Source organism: Lagenorhynchus albirostris, chromosome 9 (assembly GCF_949774975.1).
Source record: "Lagenorhynchus albirostris chromosome 9, mLagAlb1.1, whole genome shotgun sequence".
In the NCBI taxonomy this organism is placed as follows: Eukaryota; Metazoa; Chordata; class Mammalia; order Artiodactyla; family Delphinidae; genus Lagenorhynchus; species Lagenorhynchus albirostris.
The window spans coordinates 45,613,316-45,634,302 of NC_083103.1; the positions used below are offsets into that span (position 1 = coordinate 45,613,316).

Consider the following 20,987-nt stretch of genomic DNA (forward strand, 5'->3'; position numbering starts at 1 on the left):
CAGATACTAGCATTAGCCTTATTTTACAGTTGAGGAAACTGCAGCAAAAACTAATGAAGTAAATTTCCCAAGGTCACACAGCTAGTGAGCAGTGTGGAAGCCAGAATTCAAATCCAAGAAATCTGACTCCAGACTCCTGCTCTTAACCAAGGAACACCAAATTACAGCCCATGAGTCAAATCTACCCCAGCTGCCAAATCTGGCTCTCAGCCTGTTTTTATACACACTTGCTCCAAGAACGGTTTTTACATTTTTCAGCGGTTAGAAGGGGTAAAATCAAAAGAGTAATAATATTTCATGGTCCATTAAAATTATATGAAACTCAAATTTCAACAACCATAAGTAAAAGTTTTAAAAAGCACAGGAACATATTGTCTTGTGGCTGCTTTCACGCTATTAACAGCAGAGTTGAGTAGCTATAACAGAGACAATATGGCCCAGGAAGCCCACAAAACCTCAAATATTTTCTGTCTGGCCCTTTACTGAAAAAGTTTAAGACCCTGCTTTTAACCACTACATTATACTGCCTCTCTTAAAAAGCCTTCCCTGATCCCTGACCTCCCTCAAACTGGAATAAATCTTTCTCTTCTCTGTATTTGCATGGCATTTGCACCTCTCTTATAACAGGCAGTTTATTTTGCTTTGAATTACACTTGATTTTTTTCTTTTCCTTGAGCAGACTGCATATTCCTTGAAGGCAGGAAGTCATCTTTTTCACTTTGTATTCCTCTTATTGCCTCATTTACTGTTGCCAGTCGATAAATCCTTGCTGACTTGAAATAAAATATTGCAGTGTGAACTTTTAAACAGATTTTCCTAACATAAACATGAATCATAAAAATAAATCACAGACTAGACTCATGCTGGCAGGATGGGTAATAATGGGCACCCTCAATCACTACTGGTAGGTATATAAATGGTACAGCCTTTCTGAAGGGCAATTCTGCTTCGTTCATCTCATACCCTGAAAGTGTGCATTTCTTAGGACTTAGTATTCCACTGCTGGAAATTTCCTACAGAAATAAGCAGACTAGTGTGCAAAAATGTATGCAATAATATTAGTCATAGGAGCTAACATTTACTGAGTACATATCACGTGCCAGGCACTGAGCTAAGTCATTTATTTTTTCCCCCAGTCGCGATTTAATTATTTTTTTTAATTTTAGATTTTTTATTGAGGTAACATTGGTTCATAACATTATATAAGTTTCATGTATACAACACTGTATTTCTAATTCTACATGCACTATAGTGTGCTCACCACCGAAAACTTAGTTTCCAAAAAGTTGACCCTCTTTATCCCTTTCACCCTTCCCACCCCTACTTCCCCTCTGGTAGCCACTGTTCTGTTCCCTGTATCTATATGTTTTTGTTTGGTTTGGTTTGTTCGATTATTTTGTTTGTTTGTTCATATTCCATATATGCATAAAATCATACAGTATTCCTCTTTCTCTGACTCATTTCACTTACTGAACTAAGTCCTTTAAATACAGAGCCTCACAACCCTTAGAATAAACATTTTTATGAGCCCTATTTTATAGATGAGGAAATTAAAACTCAAGAGGTTACATCATTTGTCCAAGGTTAGGGGATTACAAATGACTTTTTTTAAGGGGAGGACTACAGTTGATTAATCTGCATATCATAAGTCTTTTCTAAATTTACTACTGTAATAAGCACGTATTACATGGATCATTTTTTAGGGCAGTAAGAGAGCACAGAATCCTTACTCCTGCATTCCCCCTATCCCCCGCCGTCCCCCCGCCCCTTGGAAGCTCAGGGAAAATAACCCAGAACAAAACAAGCAAATGTCCTTTTTCATTTACTTTAGAAAGTATGGTCTTAAAAAAGTCTCCATCCTTGGCTTTGAAACAAGAATAGTTATTTCCTCACATAAATCAGCCTTGGGAGCAACATTCTGGATCCTATGTGTTTCCCTAGCATCACTCAGCCATTTCTTACGGTTTTGCCAATATGTAAGTAGACAGAGAATTATGTTGTGACTTGTACTGAATAAAGACTCTTTGAACATGAGGATGGATTTGTCTATAATTATAGCAGTTTAGAGAGGAAGAGTCCCACCCTGTGTGCAAATCTCCATGGTTACTGCATAACCCTAAATCACTAACTTTTGGACTTTTTTGGATCTAAGCTTTTTTGCCTCTGATCCAAAAACACTAGTACAGGATCTCCTTCCATATCTACTTCCAAGTTAGATCTATTAAATGCTAAGATGGCCCTGTAAAACTTCCCAGAGCCACACTTACCTCTTCTGGTACAATAATTAGTGGGTACTTGTCCTCAGATAAAAAGTTGAAAATAACCCATACTTTAAATGCATCGTCTTCTGTAATGAGCAGGAGACTCTTTGCGAGGTTTTTTTTGACACAGAGGGTCCAACACATCCTATTGAATTCAATCTTGTCAAAGTTGTCTTGGACCTAAAAAGGAACGGGGAAAAATTCCAATGAACCAGTCCAAAATAAGCAGCATGTAAACCAAATAAAACAGAAAGACAAAGCCTACTACAGGCTTCTATTTTAATCAATCCAATTAACCAATAACCATTTCCTAAGTAGTTGCTTAGGTACCACACTTTCAAAGACTCGATTAAGAATGTTATATTGAGGGCTTCCCTAGTGGCGCAGTGGTTGAGAGGCCGCCTGCCGATGCAGGGAACGCGGGTTTGTGCCCCGGTCCGGGAAGATCCCACATGCAGCGGAACGGCTGGGCCCGTGAGCCATGGCCGCTGAGCCTGCGCATCTGGAGCCTGTGCTCCGCAACGGGAGAGGCCACAACAGTGAGAGGCCCGCGTACCGCAAAAAAAAAAAAAAAAAAAAGAATGTTATATTGAGGGACTTCCCTCGTGGTCCAGTGGGTAACACTCTGTGCTCCCAATGCAGGGGGCCCGGGTTCGATCCCTGGTCAGGGAACTAGATCCCACACGCAGGCCGCAACTAAACATGCCACAACGAAGATCCCACGAGCCACAACTAAGACCCGGCACAGCCAAAATAAATAAATATTAAGAAAAAAAAAAGAATGTTATATTGAGCCTGACACTGAAGCAACATCTGCCCGTATCACTCAGTCGGCACATAAAATACTGGCTTGTCAAATAGTTTTTTTTTCATGTATAAACATTATCTTATAAACAGATTACCAATCCTGATACAGAGAAGTTGAGAATGTCAATTACTCAATATGAACTACATGCAGATATCTCATCTTTACCTATATGGTCAAAGAAGATACTTTCTCTTGGGAAAAACTGTTGAACTGAAATTCTAAAAAGACAGCTCTGCCACTCAGTCATTCAGTTATGCATTCAACATTCTCTCAGTGTCTACTATGAGCCAAATACTATGCTACAAATTAAGGATATAAAGGTGAAGAAGAACTTGGCCGCTGCTCTTAGAATAGTCACAGTTTATTAGGAAAAACAGACATGCAAATAGACAAATTTTAACATAACACAGAGTATAATTCAATAGTTTTTCACTCATTCAACAGATAAAATTTAGATAGTAATTATTATCTGCCGGGGACAATGCAAAGATACTGAATATACTACTAGCCCATGTCTCCAAGGGATGTCAAGGCAATTACAATATAGTGTGATAAGTATTATATATAGAGGTAAGCAGAGGATTCTGTGGGAACACTGAGGAGCTAACCCAATCTTAAGAATTGGGGGAAGATTTGCAGAAAAAGTGACATAACAGAGCTGAGTCCTAAAGGACCGCCAAGAGTCAAAACAATTTGAGAATGAGGTAAAGAGTGTTCTAGGTAGAACAGAATGTGAGAAAGCCCAGAGGCAGAAACAACCATGGTTAGTTTGGAAGAACTGCAGGAAGGTTAATGTGAATGGGGCACTTGGTACTAGAGGGCGGTATGAGTCAAGGCTCTTTATAAATGCAAATAAGAGAAATGATCTTGAGTTCCTTTAAACAGATAAGGAATTTATTGGAAAAGCAATGGGTAACCTCAAAGATCCAACACAAGGGCTGAAAAACCTAGACTCTGAAACTAAGCCGTTACCAATCTAGGCTAGGCAGTCATAACTGCAATTGAAACTACTCATGGTACCAGCGGGTGGAGACACGACTGCCAATATAACATGAGGCCATCACTGTTGCCGCTGACCCAGTCCTTGATCCTCCGTGTCCCACAATGCAGATTCAAAGTCCCCACCTCAATGCAGATTCAAAGTCCCACCAGGTCACATTCCTAAGCCCTAGCTGCCAGGGAGCTGGGAAAATGAGGATCCAAACTTTTCAATATCTGAGATGTGAGATAGGTCCTGTCCTCCACCAAGACACTGTGGAATTTCCCAGACATAAGAAAAGAGTTGATACTGGTCAGATGAAAAAATGACAAATGTCCACTGCATGGGGCACAGTGAAAGACTAGGCTAGAGAAGTAGGTGAAGACCAGATCATGAAGAGCCTTATAATTCACAGTAAGGAGTTAGGATTTATCTGTACTGAAAGAGAGGGAGGGGGCAATATATACAACCTGCATCTTAAAAGCCATACTGGGGACAATATGGAAAATGTACGGGAGGAGGCAGAGCAGGTGACAGGACAACATGAGCAAAGCATTTCTTTCTGGAGAAAGATGAATGAAGTGCTGTGTGTAATGTAAGGAAGAAGTCACTAGTTGGCTGCAGGAGGAAGTTTCTCTCATTCTCTGGCTAGAATTTGTCATTAGTAAACCAGTTCCCCACGAGTAAGAAGATATATCCTTTGTGCTCTGCCTTGAGCACCCTGTCTCAGTCTGACACCATTTCCCATGCCCCCACGGTATACAAAAGACCCCATGAAGGGAATAATAACTGCTGCTTCTCTTTTTCTTCTCTTCTCTTTTCATTTCTTTTTTTTTCTTTAACATCATTTATTGAAGACTTAGCATATGCTTGGCATTTTATATGCAGTTTCTTATTTAAACTTTGTATTGGCCCCATAAGGTTAAACACTCTCCCGATTTTACAGATCAGGAAATAGAGGTTCAGAAAAGTTGAGTACCAAGTTTACATGGCTAGTAAATATCAAAACCAGGGTTTAAAATCAAAGCTCAAATTCTGTCTCTTCTCTATGCCAAACTGCTTGTAGAATTCAGTAGATGGAGGACATCTATCTATGTGATGGAAGACATCTCTACAGGACTAGTTTGAAAGACCACTACTATCAACTCTATCCACCCACACCCTCAAAAAGCACTAAGTGGAAGATATGCCACCAGGGAAAATGACATGTGCATGAAAGCATACAGTCTTGCCCTGAGGAACAAGAAGTGATTCTATGTGTATCATGAGGTGAATTATTGAGTTCCTGACAGGGAGTGGCTAGATTTATGGCTAGAAAAGCAAACACAGACAAAAATCACAAAGAGCTTTATAGTTTTAAGAGATAGCCTGTAGGAAACTCCCAAGTTTAGAGCAAAGAACAAGCAGGTCATCTGCAGCCCACATTTAGTACTTTGCAGAAAAGACGGTATTTGAGGCAGACCTTGAAGTATATTGAAGAGTACAAGGAAAAGTACTCCAAAGGATAGGAAAGGAAATGCCATGAGCAAAGGCATGGCAGGAGCAGCACACCAACCATGTTTGGGGATGGCCACAGCATGAAGAGGACACAAGGGAGAAAGAAAGACAGGTGTTCATATGTGAATCTTCAACCTGCAGTTCTGGGAAGACATTTAGATGGAGGTGTCCAAAGACAATCGAGGAAGGAACTGTAACCTAACAGAAGAGGCAGATTTGTGAATCAACTGCATGTCGACAATGACTGAAGCCACAATGGTCAGTGAGATCACTGAGAGAAAACATAAAGTGAGAAAATAGATGGAATCAAAAACAGAACCTCAAGAGACTCGCACATTTACAAGCGGGAGGAAGAAGAGGAATTATGATGACTAGAAGAACAGTCAAAGTGGTAGGAGAACCACAAAGACATGAAAACTGAGTGAGGAAAGAGTAAGAGGAAGGTTTGATCAACCCAGGAGTCTCCCCTTATCCACAAGGGATAAATTCCAGGACCCCAGTAGATGCCTGAAACCACAGGTAGTACTGAACCCTATATACACGTGTTTTTTCCTATACATATAAATCTATGATAAAGTTTAATTTATAAATTAGGTAAAATAAGAGATTGACAACAATAATTAATAATAAAATAGAACAATTACAAACAATATATTGTAATAAAAGTTATGTGAATGTGGTCTCTCTCCCTCTCAAAATATCTTACTGCAAAAAAATATTTTTTTAATAAATTTATTTATTTATTTTTGGCTGTGTTGGTTCTTCATTGCTGCACGCAGGCTTTCTCTAGTTGCAGCAAGCGGGGGCTACTCTTTGTTGCGGTGCTCGGGCTTCTCATTGTGGTGGCTTCTCTTGTTGTGGAGCATGGACTCTAGGCGCGTGGGCTTCAGTAGTTGTGGCACGTGGGCTCAGTAGTTGTGGCACAAGGGCTTAGTTGCTCCACGGCACGTGGGAGCTTCCCAGACCAGGGATCGAACCCATGTCCCCTGCACTGGCAGGCAGATTCTTAACCACTGTACCAACAGGGAAGTCTCTTACTGTACAAATTTAATGCCTTTTCCATCTTTAAGCACTTATCATGTACTTGGCCATAACTTTTGCAGTTTGAGGTGCAATAAGAAAACTAGCAGAATTTCTTTTTCCTTCCTCACAATTTCACGGATAGAAGATTCGGTCTTACCACAGATATTAGCCAACTCAGCATACAGTTGTTTTTTTTTCCTTATTAAGTATAGAAGTTTCACCTTTTCACTTAAAGGAAGCACTTTAAAGCTTCTCTTTGGCTATCTGAATTGCCAGCATCACCACTCTTGTGCTTTGGGGCCATTTTTAAGTAAAATAAGAGTTAATTGGGAATTCCCTAGCAGTCCAGTGGTTAGGACTTGGCGCTTTCACTGCTGTGGCCCCGATTCAATCCCTGGTTGGGGAACTAAAATCCTGCAAGCTCGCAGCGCAACCAAAAAAAAAAAGAGTTACTTGAACACAAGGACTGCAATACCCCAACAGTTGATCTTATAACTCAGATAGCTATTAAGTGACTAATGGGTGGGATACACTGGACAAAGGGACAATTCATGTCCTGGTGTCCTAGGCAGGACAGGGCAGAAAGGCACAAAGTTTCATCACGATACTCAGGACAGCGTACAATTTAAAATTTATGAATTCTTTATTTCTGGAATTTTCTATTTAATATTGTCAGACCACGCTTGACAGGTAACTGAAACCATGGAAAGAGAAACTAAGGATAAGAAGGGGCTACTGCAGTGCCAAATGCTACAGAGAAATTAAGGAGGAGTCATTTAAGAAAAGACTACTGGTTTTGCAATTCAGTGGTCACTAGTTAGTTACCTTCAAGATAGCCGAGAAGTCTGGATATAAGTCAGACTGCAGTGGGATCAGAAACCAAGCAGATTCTCCATAAATTAGTTTTCGCAGGAAATAAATAGTGGCTTTTCGGTGCAAGTTCTCTGTGTCTTATTTAATTTTAATAAATTGTCTGTTTGGCTTATTACTTCTCTATATTCTAATCTACTATTCTTTAGTTTAATCATGATCAAAGGTAGAAGTATATCAAACGATGGCATTTACACCTTTAAGAAAAGAAAACATCAGATCATATATGAAAAGTCCACAACTAACATCAAACTCAAAGATGAAAAACTGAAAGCTTTTCTCTTCTCTTAGAGAAGAGATGAGGAACAAGACAAGGATGCCCACTCTGACCACTTCTATTCAACACAGTTCAGAAAGACTCAGCCAGAGAGATTAGGCAAGAAAAAGAAATAAAAGGCATCCAAATTGGAAAGAAAAAAGCAAAATTATCTCTGTTTGCAGATAAAATGCTTTTTCTTTTTCTCTTTCTTTTTCTTTTCTTTTTTTTTTTTTTGCGGTACGCAGGCCTCTCACTGTTGTGGCCTCTCCCGTTGCGGAGCACAGGCTCCAGACGCGCAGGCTCAGCGGCCATGGCTCACAGGCCCAGCCGTTCCGCAGCATGTGGGGTCTTCCCAGACCAGGGCACGAACCTGCGTCCCCTGCATCGGCAGGCGGACTCTCAACCACTGCGCCACCAGGGAAGCCCCAAATGCTTTTTCTTATGTAGAAAACTCTCGAGATTCCACCCAACAACTGGTTTATTAAAACTAATAAACCAATTCAGCAAACTTCCAGGATACAAAATCAACCCTCAAAAATCAGTTGTGTTTCTATACACTAACAATGACAATCAGAAAAGAAAATTAAGAAAACAATCCCATTTGCAGTAGCATCAAAATGAATAAAATACTCAGGAATAAACTTAACCAAGGAGGCAAAAGACTTGTACATTGAAAACTACAAAACATTACTCAAAGAAATTAAAGACGACACAAATAAATAGAAAAACACTCTATGCTCATGGACTGGAAGACTTAAATTATTAAAATGTCTATACTATCCAAGGCAATTTACAGATTCAACACAATCCCTGTCAAAATCTCAAAGGCATTTTTTTTTTTTTTTGCAGAAACAAAAAACATCATCCTAAAATTCATATGGAATCTCAAAGGTCCATGATAGTCAAAACAATCTTGAGATGGGACTTCCCTGGCAGTCCAGCAGTTAAGACTCCGTGCTTCCAATGCAGGGGGTGTGGGATCGATCCCTGGTTGGGGAACTATGATTCCATATGCCCTGCGGCACAGCCAAAAAATTTAAAAAACAAAAAACATGGGCTTCCCTGGTGGCGCAGTGGTTGAGAGTCCGCCTGCCAATGCAGGGGACACGGGTTCGTGCCCCAGTCCGGGAAGATCCCACATGCCGCAGAGCGGCTAGGCCTGTGAGCCATGGCCGCTGAGCCTGCGCGTCCGGAGCCCGTGCTTCGCAACAGGAGAGGCCACAACAGTAAGAGCCCCGTGTACCACAAAAAAAGAAAAAAAAAGAAAAAAAAAATCTTGAGAAGAACAAAGTTGGAGGCCTTACACTTCTTGATTTCAAAACCTATTACAAAGCTAATAGGTAATCAAAACAGTATGGTACTGGGGAATTCCCTGGTAGTCCAGTGGTTAGGACTCCATGCTTCCACTGCAGGAGGCATGGGTTTGATCCCTGGTCGGGGAACTAAGATCCCACAAGCCATGCGGCACAGCCAAAAAAACAAAACAAAAAACAGTATGGTACTGGCATAAAAACAGACATATAGACCAATAAAACAGAATAGAGAGCCCAGAAATAAACCCTAATGTATACTGTCAAGTGAGCTTTAAGAAGGGTGCCAAGACCACACAATGAGGAAAGGACCATCTCTTCAACAAGTGGTATTGGTAAAACTGAATATCCACATGCAATAGAAGGAAGATGGACCCTTAACTTACACCATGTTCAGAAATTAAGTCCAAAACAGAGTAAAGATCTAAATGTAAGACCTTAAAAGGATAAAACTCCAAGAAGAAAATATAGGGGAAAAGCTTCATGACATTGGAATGGGCAATGATTTCTTGGGTATGATTCTAAAAGCACAGGCAACAAAAGCAAAACAGACAAAACTACATCAAACATAAAAACTCCTGCACACAAAGGAAACAATCAACAGTGTGGGACATGGATGAATCAGTCCTTGCCATCCCAGAACTTACACTCCAGGGGGGTAATAAGATATCAAACTATACAGCAATAACACAACCACTTATGTGGTGAAAACTGTGGCAAAAAGGAAAAGCACAAAACGTTGCAAGCATACATTACAGGAAAGCTGGTTAGGTCTAGAATGGGTGGGGTGCTACCTGGAGAAACCTCCCTGAGGAAGTGACAATCAAGACAAGACCTCCACATTACGGGTGGAGGAAACTTTACAGCAGAGGAAGCAGCATGTCTGAAGACTCTGTGGCAGGAAGGGTCTTAGTAATCTGAGGAAGGTCAAGGTGGCTGGACTGAAGTGAACAAGAAGGGAGGAGAGAGGAAGAAGAGGAGGCTAGAGAGGTTGCAGAGGCCAAATTGAACGTGGCCCTGTGTGCCATGATAAAGATGCTTAAAACAACAGCAAGGCATTGAAAGGTATGGATTCAATATTCAATATTACCTCAATGAAAATAAATCCATAAATTGAAATGGTCTCTAGGTCTGTTCTAACTACAAAAGGTCTAGAAACCTATGATTCCATACTCCATTTCATCTACAATTACAAACTGTGCTCCAAAATTCCAGTTTGTATCACACATATTAAATCAATAGTCTCACATTTAATAATAATATGGCTGCTAGTGGTTTCAAGGTGTCCAAATGGAGGATAATTTCCCAGAAAGAAAGTGTAGAGTCCTTCTTATTTTTAACATATAATTACTTCACACCAAAATTCATACATATGAAGAATAAGGTATGACCTCAATTCTGACTCAAAGCACTAAAAGTATTTACAAAACTAAACTCACATGTTCTCTAAACTAGAAATTTCATACAAACCAGCTCAAGACTAAAGTAGCTGTGGAACAGAGACAGTTCTCAGAAGACAGGGAAACTGGCCAATTTGACGCTTTAGAAATTGTAGAAATTTTTTTTCTCAGAAAGCATTCACACTCTTTGATCAGTGATTCTACTTCAAATAATCTATCCTAACAAGTGAATCCGAGTCAGATAAAGATTTATCTAGGATAGTCACTATTATTTATAAGAGTGGGAAAAAAAAGTCCACCAAAAAGGGAATGGGTGTAAAGTCACAGTACAAAACTATTATACAGTCACTGAATACCACTTAGTACCTGGGTGACCTTGGGCAAGCAATTTAACCCAGGGTCCGTCTCATCTTTAAAATGGTGGTAATGATGGTACTTAACCTACAGAGTTGACATAAAGACTTAATTAGAAACCTGTTTAAAACATTTAGTACCTGATACACAATAGACTCTAAATAAATGTTAGCATATGTATACTCAACGTCTTTTTAAAAAAATGTAATGATATGGGACAACATTAATGTTAAGTGTTCAATATGATCCCAACTTGAAAAATAATATATAAAAAAATATTTTAAAAAACAAAAACTTGGGAATTCCCTGGCAGTCCAGTGGTTAGGACTCTGTGCTCTCACTGCCAAGGGCCTGGGTTCGATCCCTGGTTGGGGAACCAAGATCCCACAAGCCGTGCAGCGCAGCCAAAAGAATAAATAAAATAAAAACTCAAAGCACACATATAAAATGTTAACAGTAACTGCCTATATATGTTAAAGTTATGGGTGATACATATTTTCTTAATAAGTTCCTTTTTTTTTCCTTAATTTCAACAATATCCTGTTATTGCCTTTACAATTAAAAAAAACTTTAAAACAGTATTTTACATTAATTATCATGGAGATGCAAATCAAAACACAGTAAGATTCATACCCACTGGAATGCCTATAATAAAAAAAATGTTGGGCTTTCCTGGTGGCACAGTGGTTGAGAGTCCACCTGCCGATGCAGGGGACACGCACGGGTTCGTGCCCCGGTCCGGGAGGATCCCACATGCCACAGAGTGGCTGGGCCCGTGAGCCATGGCCGCTGAGCATGCGCGTCCGGAGCCTGTGCTCCGCAACGGGAGAGGCCACAGCGGTGAAAGGCCCACGTACAGCAAAAAAAAAAAAAATGTTGGTGAGGATATGAAGAAATTGGACCCCTCAGCCATTGCTGGTAGAAAAGTAAAATGCCCAGCTGCTTTGGAAAACAGCTTGGCAGTTTCTCAAAAGGTTAAACACAGAGTTGCCACATGACCCAGCAATTCCACTCCTAGGTATATACCAGAAAACTGAAAATATACATCCCCACAAAAACTTGAACATGCATGCTAACAGCAGTAAATTCATAATAACCAAAAAGCGGGAAAAACTCAAATGTCCATCACCCAATGTGCAAACAAAATATGGTATATCCGTAATGAAATATTATTCAGCCATAAAAAGAAATGAAGTACTGTTATGTACTACAACATGGATGAATTTTGAAAACATGATGCTAAGTGAAAGAAGACATACACAAAAGGCCACATATTATGATTCCAGTCATATTGTATGAGTTCAGAATAGGTAAATCCATAGAGGTAGAAAGTAGATTAGTGGTTGCCTAGGGCTGCGAGAGGAGAGTAAGGGTTAATGGGTACAGTTTTTTTGAGGGAGGGTAATGAAATCTTCTAAAACTGATTTTAGTGATGGTTGCACAAAAATGTGACTATACTAAAAACCACCAAATGGCACCCTTTAAATAGTTAAACTGTATGGTACATGAATTACATCTCAGTAAAGCTGCTATTTTTGAAAACAATATTTCTTTAAACAACATCACTCTTATATTTATATTGCTGGCCAAAGTATTCAATGACATAAAGTCATCCATATTCTCAGCAGGGAACCTCTTTAATCACTCCGAAGTTTTTAGTCCTGTGTAACTTTACAAATCTGATCAAAATGTAGAGTCCAACTTGACCACTGTACCAAGTTAATACTATATAACTTTCAAGCAACAATGAAAGAAAAAAATAACATAGGCCATAGGACAATAAGAAAGAACTGTACAAAAGCATGGTTTGGGAAACTTAAGAGCAGTACCCCTTCCTATTAAATGATACTTGTTAGGCATACATTTGACAACATTTTGAATGCGAAGGCATATTCATTCCACTAAAAGAAATTTGAAAACTCATTTTATAGAACTATAACACAGGAAGAGCAAGCATCCGGTAAGAAAGTAAAAATGTCTAGCCTAGGAAAACAGAAAGCAGAGACTGCTAGACTCTAGAAAAGGGACATTATATTGAACAAAAATTTTTCTCTTTGTGTGTTTTTCTTTTGTGTGTGTGTGTGTATGTTTCCCAAAAAAACAAACAAACAAAAGGATTATGTTAGAAAGCAGCAAATTCCCCAATTAGGACTTGGCTTATTGCCAATGGATTACTGGTTTTTAATCATCAAATAGCCCAGACCAACCTTTAATGTGTAGAATCAGGGAAAATAACTGACCATGATTTGGACCAAAAAGCCCATTAGGCTATTAAATCTCATGAAAGGCTTAGCTTGCCTCATAAACATGCTGAGGCAGAACTAGTTTTTTATGTAGTCTACTAGGGCTCAATAGTAAAAAGTTAACAATATAACACTTTCTTCAATTACTCACTATCAGATAAGCCAGGCGCAGTGGTTTTTTTGCCCAAAAAAAAAGAGGGGTGGGGGAAAGCTCACAAAAAATTCTTCCTAGATGTTCACAGAATCCTATTCTTTTATTTATTTATGTACGTTAGTATGGCTGCGTCAGGTCTTATTGCTCTGTGCAGGCTTTCTCTAGTTGTGGCGAGCGGAGGCTACTGTTTGTTGTGGTGTGCGGGCTTCTCATTGTGGTGGCTTCTCTTGCTGCGGAGCATGGGTTCTAAGCGCGCAGGCTCAGTAGTTGTGGCTCGCGGGCTCTAGAGCGCAGGCTCAGTAGCTGTGGCACACAGGCTTAGCTGCTCCGCGGCATGTGGGATCTTCCCGGACCAGGGCTCAAACCCATGTCCCCTGCATTGGCAGGTGGATTCTTAACCACTGCGCCACCCAGGAAGTCCCCAGAATCCTATTCTTCTAATCCTATTTCTTCTAAAGAAGAAATTTAACAAATAAGCAAAGAAAAAGTTAACAATCAGCGGAGGCAAAATATTTGCTACAAAAACACACATGTTAATCATCTGAAGCCTCAGGAAAGCTGAAAATAAATTCTATCAATGTGAAGAACAACAGGAATTATTCTCTCTGAAGAAGCAAATATAGAAACCAAATAGAAAAATTACTTTTTGCAAAGCAAGTTTCATTATAATTTATCTCTTGGTCTCAACCCCTTCTGAGTAATTCTCTTAGGCAAAGGCAGAAAACCTCTCAAATAACCTGGGGGGAAAATGACCAAAATGAACACTGAGGAACACCAGATACTAATTAAGAAGAAAAAATCACCTTAAAACACTTGAGAAAGAACGTAAGAGAACTAGAAGGAGGTCTGAGATAGTCTGAGATGATCAGAATGGCTTTTAAACCATTCTACCCCTGCCCTTACATATCCAGTAACTGGAAAACATTAATTCTGGAAGGGAGTAATTAATTCCTCAATAGTACATATAGTTAAAAGGACAGTGGTCTAGAAGTGAAATGGCTTAGGTTCAAAATCTATCTACCCCTTTTTAGCTAGGCAACCTTATGCACTCTATTTCCTCCCAAGTTAAATGGGGATAAGAATTGCAGTTGTGCATCATCACAGGATTACCATGAGGATCAAATGAGACTTTACACACACACACACACACACACACACACAGGAAAGCACATCTTGCAAATGTTTAATCATTTCATATTTTCATTGCATAACTGATGACAATCTCTAAGTTTTTATGTTAACATTCTTCAGTCGCTATTGGCATTTTTTTCAACCAAGTTTCAAAACAAGGCACTAATCTTTGCTCAATTTAAACCCACACCACAAAAACCTTGCCTGCTTTATTTGGATTGAAGGCCAGGCAAAATTCCACTCCAGGTGGCTAAGCAATAATAAACAAGGGCTCACTGTTTCATCACATCCTCACTTGCTCTGTGAATAAAGTTTTTCTCCAAATTTTGTGGCTAATTTTGGACTTTTTAAATACTGCTGTATTTTCTCCTCCAGTTACAAAACTTTTAAATACCTAAATACTAAAACAAAGAACATTTTAAAACTTTAAAATTCAAGATGTTTAAAGAGAGTTACATCAAGGAGAACAAAATGTGGTATCAGGGTACAGCACTTCAAGATATTCAACCATGTTTCTCTATCTACTAGTCCAGCCCACACAAATTCTAGCACTGAAAAACAAAGCAATTTCCAGATTTCTGAGAATCCCCCAGTATGTTTCATTTATATATATGTGTATATATATATATATTTTTTTAATATATATACATTTATTTATTTTATTTATTTTTGGCTGCATTGGGTCTTCGTTGCTGCGCGCAGGCTTTCTCTAGCTGTGGTGAGTGGGGGCCACTCTTCATTGTGGTGCACAGGCTTCTCATTGTGGTGGCTTCTCTTGCTGTGGAGCACGGGATCTAGGTACGCGGCCTTCAGTAGTCATGGCTCCTGGGCTCTAGAGCGCAGGCTCAGTAGTTGTGGTGCACGGGCTTAGTTGATCCATGGCATGTGGGATCTTCCCGGACCAGGGCTCAAACCCGTGTCCCCTGCATTGGCAGGCAGATTCTTAACCACTGCGCCAGCAGGGAAGTCCCTGTTCTATATATTTTAATAACAGACATAATTCTGCTTATTGTCTTTAGTTTTTAAGATTAAACACATGCACACAGCAGGTCATCAAACATTTGCTGAACATAATACATATTTACTATGTGAACTTGGTTTGATTTTGTTTAAATAAATTGAAATTTTTGAAAAGTAAAAATATGATGAGGTTATAGTATCTGTTTAAAACACATTTTTGTATTTTAAAAGTAGGAAAGACAATAAGTCTTTATTTTTTATTTATTTAAAGTCCATGATGCCAGAGTGCTAACACATACTTTAGGGGAAAAAATTAGGGGACTAGCCGTTGTTTGTCCTAGACGCACAGAGAAAGGGAGTCCTTTGGGTTTGATGGTCCACTGCAGACTGACTGTCTTGCTTCTAGTTCATAGGGCCTAAACATGATTAAAATAGATATTGGGAGAATAAAAGAGGGATATACCTAATTTTAACCCCTTCTGTGGGATCTGGGCATGCACCATATCCTAACCACTTGTCTTAGGGGTTGTTAATGGAGTGTAAATGTTCTCACCACTATGGCTGTATTCAAAACCTCTTGCCTTTTATTTAAATTAGTGCAGAAATATCAAACGGTAAACTCAAGGATTCTGAAGCTGTTGTAACTAATCATGGTTAAGAGAATTTCTTTAAGATACAGAAAAACAAATACTATATGTTCTCAGTTATAATGCAGACTATTTAAAACAATGAACTCAAAGAAATAAGAGAGTAGAATGGTGGTTGTCAGGAGCTGGGGGGTAGGGGAAATGGCGAGATGCTGGTCAAAGGGTACAAACTTTCAGCTTTAAGATGAATAAGATCTGGGATCTAGTGCACAGCATTGTGACAATAATTAACAATACAGGACTATATACTTGAATGTTGTTAAGAGAGTAGATCTTAAAAGCTATAACCACAGGGAAAAAAAAAGGTAACTATGGGAGGCAATGATAACACAACTAACCTTACCGTGGTAATCATTTTGCAATATATATATGTATCAAATCATCACGTTGGGGGACTTCCCTAGTGGTGCAGTGGTTAAGACTCCGCCTGCCAATGCAGGGGACACGGGTTCGAGCCCTGGTCCAGGAAGATCCCACATGCCACGGAGCAACTAAGTCCATGCACCAAAACTACCGAGCCTGTGCTCTAGAGCCCGAGAGCCACAACTACTGAAGCCCGCACACGCAACTACTGAAGCCCGCACACTTAGAACCCGTGCTCCGCAACAAGAGAAGCCACCGCCAAGAGAAGTCCATGCACCACAACAAAGACCCAACACAGACAAAAATAAATAAAATTTTTTTAAAAGTTAGATTAAAAAAAATCATCACGTTGTACACCTTCAATTTACATATATTAGGTATCAATAATATCTCAGTAAAGCTGGGGGAATTTTTTCTAAATAAAAAGAATTTCTTCACCAAAAAAGACATATTTACCTATAATACAACTATAAACACAAATGAGCTACCTGATTAATAAACAGAAAGACAGCCCAAAAAAGCTTTAGAAAATAGTACAGCATCATACTGTGAAGTTTTGAAACCTCACACATCAGTTTCTATATAATTTGTTTGAATCTTTTTTATCATGATATAATTCACATTCCATAAAATTCACCCTTAAAGTGTGCATTTTAGCAGTTTTTAGTATATTCACAAGGTTTTGCAACCATCATCACTATGTAACTCTAGAACATTTTCATCACCCCAAAAAGAAATCCCAAACCCATCAGTAGTCACTCACCATTCCCACTTCCCCTCAGCCTCTGGCAACCACTAATCTATTCTATATCTCTATGTGTTTGCCTACTTTGGACATTTCACATAAATTGGATCACACAATATGTGGCTTTTGTGAGTCTGATCGTCTTTCATTTCATTATGGTGTGGTTTCTCCCTCTGCAGTTGTTTCTAATTAAAGCATGACCAAGTATATGTATAAAACATACACACACAAATAAAGAGCAAAAAATTGTATTATCAGGCTGATATGGAATAATAGATATAGGTACAAAGAATACTACCTAGATGAATACACTGTAATTTGGACAATCTTTGCTGCAAAATTTCTAAAACATATAATGTGATTTTTAAAAAGAATGCTGACCAACATTTTGGCATTCTCCATACCAGTAACTTAAATTATTATTATAAATTTTAATTACTGTACTTTGCTTTTATAAAAAAGACACTTAACTATAAAAAGAATTTATACATATAAGTAGCTATAAAAATCCCAAAAAAAGTCAACAGAAAAATATATGTCAATAGTTATGGTATTTAGGTGATTGGAAAACAGGCTTTTTAATGTGTTTTATTTTTAATTTAAAAGTATTATCACTGTCACTTTTTGAAAGACATTTTTGACATATATCCAAAAATTTCAAGCTTGGTGTTATAAATAAGCAAAAGCAGTAATTCCCAACCCTTCATGAGCATATATGATTACTTTCATACCTAAACTAAATGTACATGATATGGAAAGATGACACTAATATATTGTTCAGTTAAAAAAGTAAGTTGAACTATATGTAGCATAATCCTATTGGTATAGAAACAAAACACTATGTATTGCATAAGTGTGTATTTGCATGTCTATAAAAAGGTCAGCAAAGATATTCATCAAACAGTTAAAAGTGGTTACTCCTATGGAGTCAGACTAAAAAGGGTAAAGAGGTTTTACTTTTTATTTCATATATTTGTATTAATTGACTATTTAATAACAAAGCTACTTTTTGTAATTTTTTAATCACCAATGTTTTAAATTAAATGTGCCATCAATTTAGATTATTTTCTTTAAAAAAAAATAAAAGAACATTAAAGTCAAAACTTTAATGTGTCAATTTTTAATTATCCAAACCAAGGGAGAAACCAAACCCAGCAGAAAATACCAATATGGCTTCCAAACACATAATCTTTTTTTTTTGTTTTTTTTTTTTTGCAGTATGCGGGTCTCTCTCTGTTGTGGCCTCTCCCGTTGCAGAGCACAGGCTCCGGACGCGCAGGCTCAGCGGCCATGGCTCACGGGCCCAGCCGCTCCGCAGCATGTGCGATCTTCCTGGACCGGGGCAGGAACCCGTGTCCCCTGCATCAGCAGGCGGACTCTCAACCACTGCGCCACCAGGGGAGCCCGCATAATCATTTTTTACAGCATCTTTACTCATAACATATCCCAGAGGAAACATCCAAGTGGCACCCGAAAAAGTCTAGGATGAAAGTTTCGCTGTATGATATCTATAAAGATAATTGACATCACATTTTACCCCATCATATCCATGCTTTAACAATCATTGCCAGTACATGTGGAACCAGAATTTAAAAGAAAAAAAAGCTCCCTAAGAGAAGACAGGTACAGATTAATACAGAATACTTAATTTCCAAAAAGAGCCAAGTCATAAAAATATCGAACGAAATTTTAGAAGACACTGGAGAAGAGAGAGAAATAGGAACACTGTCAGTCTCATTCTTTCTTTCCTTTCTGATTTATCTCGTGATGCTTCACACCGAAACTCCTTAGTGAACTCACCAACAAGGGGCTATAGGGCCCACTTGAAATGTGCAATCTGAACAATGCTGTAAGAAGGAAGAGATTAGAGTCATACCTTTTCCAAAATGAACTTGTTTAAATACGGCATGTAGCCCTGATTGGAGACAGGCCCCTCATCATCATCCCGGAAGTGCTCTTCAAGGGCAACAGGGTCATGTGGAACCTTCAGCACTGTGCACAGGTTATGGGAAAGGACCTAAGGGAGAAAAAGGGTAGTTTAGAGGCATCCACTAACCAGCACACGGCACCTTCACTGTCCGAACACAACTGGCTGCTCCCTGTCCTGGGGAGAGAAAGATGAAGAATAAATTGCCGGCTGCCAGCTCCCCACCTGTTACCCATAGTGTCTCATTGCCTCCCCAGTTCTGGTCCACTTCAAACAAGTCTCTCTTACATGCCCTACAACGAGCCAGGCTCCATGCAAGATCTGTGACTACCAGACTCCTTGTAGTCTTTTATTAATTAGCCCACATTAGAAAGAAAAAGGGGGGAAAGAGCAAGAGAATGTGTTTAAAATTAAACTTCTCCTAAGTAGAGCAGTCCGTCAAGTAGAGCTGTAAGAGAAAGAACCTGGCTCTGAACAGCTGCAGCTGGGGGTTCTGGACAAGGTGGCTGACCTGGGCCCAGCCACAACCTCTCTGGGCTTCAGTTCTCTCCTTTGTTCAATATAAAGGGCCAAGTTAATATACAAATATACCAGATATTAATTAGTAATCTCTAAGCATCCAAACATCTCTAAAATTCTGTGATGCTAGGCTAAGTTTTCAGGATGAGTATAAAAGAGTATAAATATAAAAAGAGAAAGAAATCAAGGGCCCGATTTAGAAATACATGAAAAATCAATAACAAAAAAATCTCAGGAGTCACCAAAATGGTTGAAAATATTCTGTCAAAAATCTGCATCCTGGGGCTTCCCTGGTGGCGCAGTGGTTGAGAGTCCGCCCGCCGATGCAGGGGACACGGGTTCATGACCCAGTCCGGGCGGATACCACATGCCGCGGAGCGGCTAGGCCCGTGAGCCATGGCCGCTGAGCCTGCGCATCCGAAGCCTGTGCTCCACAACGGGAGAGGCCACAACAGTGAGAGGCCCGCGTACCGCAAAAAAAAAAAAAAAAAAAAATCTGCATCCTGGTCTTGCAATAATCGAAGTGCACACTTTAACATTCAGGTAGCTGAGTTAGCAGTCTGGGCTCTTTCAGTACTACTCTTTTTTCTTATTAAATGAAAATCTAAATATAAAACTTAAATCCCTTCCATTCCATTTGTGCATTCTAAACAGGTCAAATTACAGAGCTAAGGCCATGCTGCCTCTAACACAGAATCTTATTAGATGTTAAATCCCAGGTTAAAATCTTCCCTATTTGTCTCAGCCCTACCCATTTAATCGCTTAAGGAGCCAAATTCATCTCAATGAATACTTTCAATTCCATAAAGCAAGTTACTTTTTTCTGCACACACATATTTCGTTAGAATTTTTTAAGATTAAAAAAATTAACCTATAAAAAAACATTTGCATATCTTCTTTCTACATTTGTTTTGTTTCTCAAAGCTTCATTTATGTGGAGATCCTTTTCTACATGCTCTACTGGTTTTAAGGAAGTAAGTAAAGTAAAGGAAGTAAACTCACAAATGGTTATAAATGAAGTAATGAAGACTTCTATCAGCCCCTACAAAGCAGGCTGTTTTTCTCAAGTAAAACTTCTATTTGCCAGTAGTAGAGCACATGAAAAGGGCACGGTGGAGCTTCTACTGAATCTTGCACCACAGTCAGCAAAATCCTAAACAGACATTTCCTTTCTCTATTTACCTAGTAAAACCTACAGAGTAATTATCTACCTCCAAAAAGGTGTTGTGAGGATCAACTTCAGGAATGTAAGGAGCTTAAAAACTGCAACATACCACGGAAATATAGAGAAATAAAGAGCATACTCCTCATATAAGGCTCAACGGTCATTCAAATTTTTAAATTATTTGGGACTTCACTCAAGTTAAAATTCCCAACCACAGGTTAACCTATGGTACGTTCATAGAAGGTTAAGAACAGTGAGGAACTCACTGAGTAGTGATACGTAAAGATCTACAAGATAACTTAAGTGAAAAAAGCAATGTACCTAAGACTACATATAGTGTGTTATCTTTTGTGGAAAAGGAAAAGGAAGAAA

At 39.0% G+C, this 20,987-nt stretch overlaps 1 protein-coding gene across 1 annotated transcript in view; it reads right to left on the reverse strand.

The window, feature by feature from the left end:
- Positions 1-20,987, reverse strand: part of SWAP70 (switching B cell complex subunit SWAP70) — a 79,321-nt gene that overhangs the window by 35,160 nt on the left and 23,174 nt on the right. Inside the window, exons 2-3 of the mRNA XM_060159688.1 lie at positions 18,881-19,021; positions 2,268-2,441 (exon numbers count right to left, since the gene is read on the reverse strand). Of these exons, the coding sequence (XP_060015671.1) occupies positions 2,268-2,441; positions 18,881-19,021 (315 nt within the window). The remainder of the gene's footprint in view (positions 1-2,267; positions 2,442-18,880; positions 19,022-20,987) is intronic.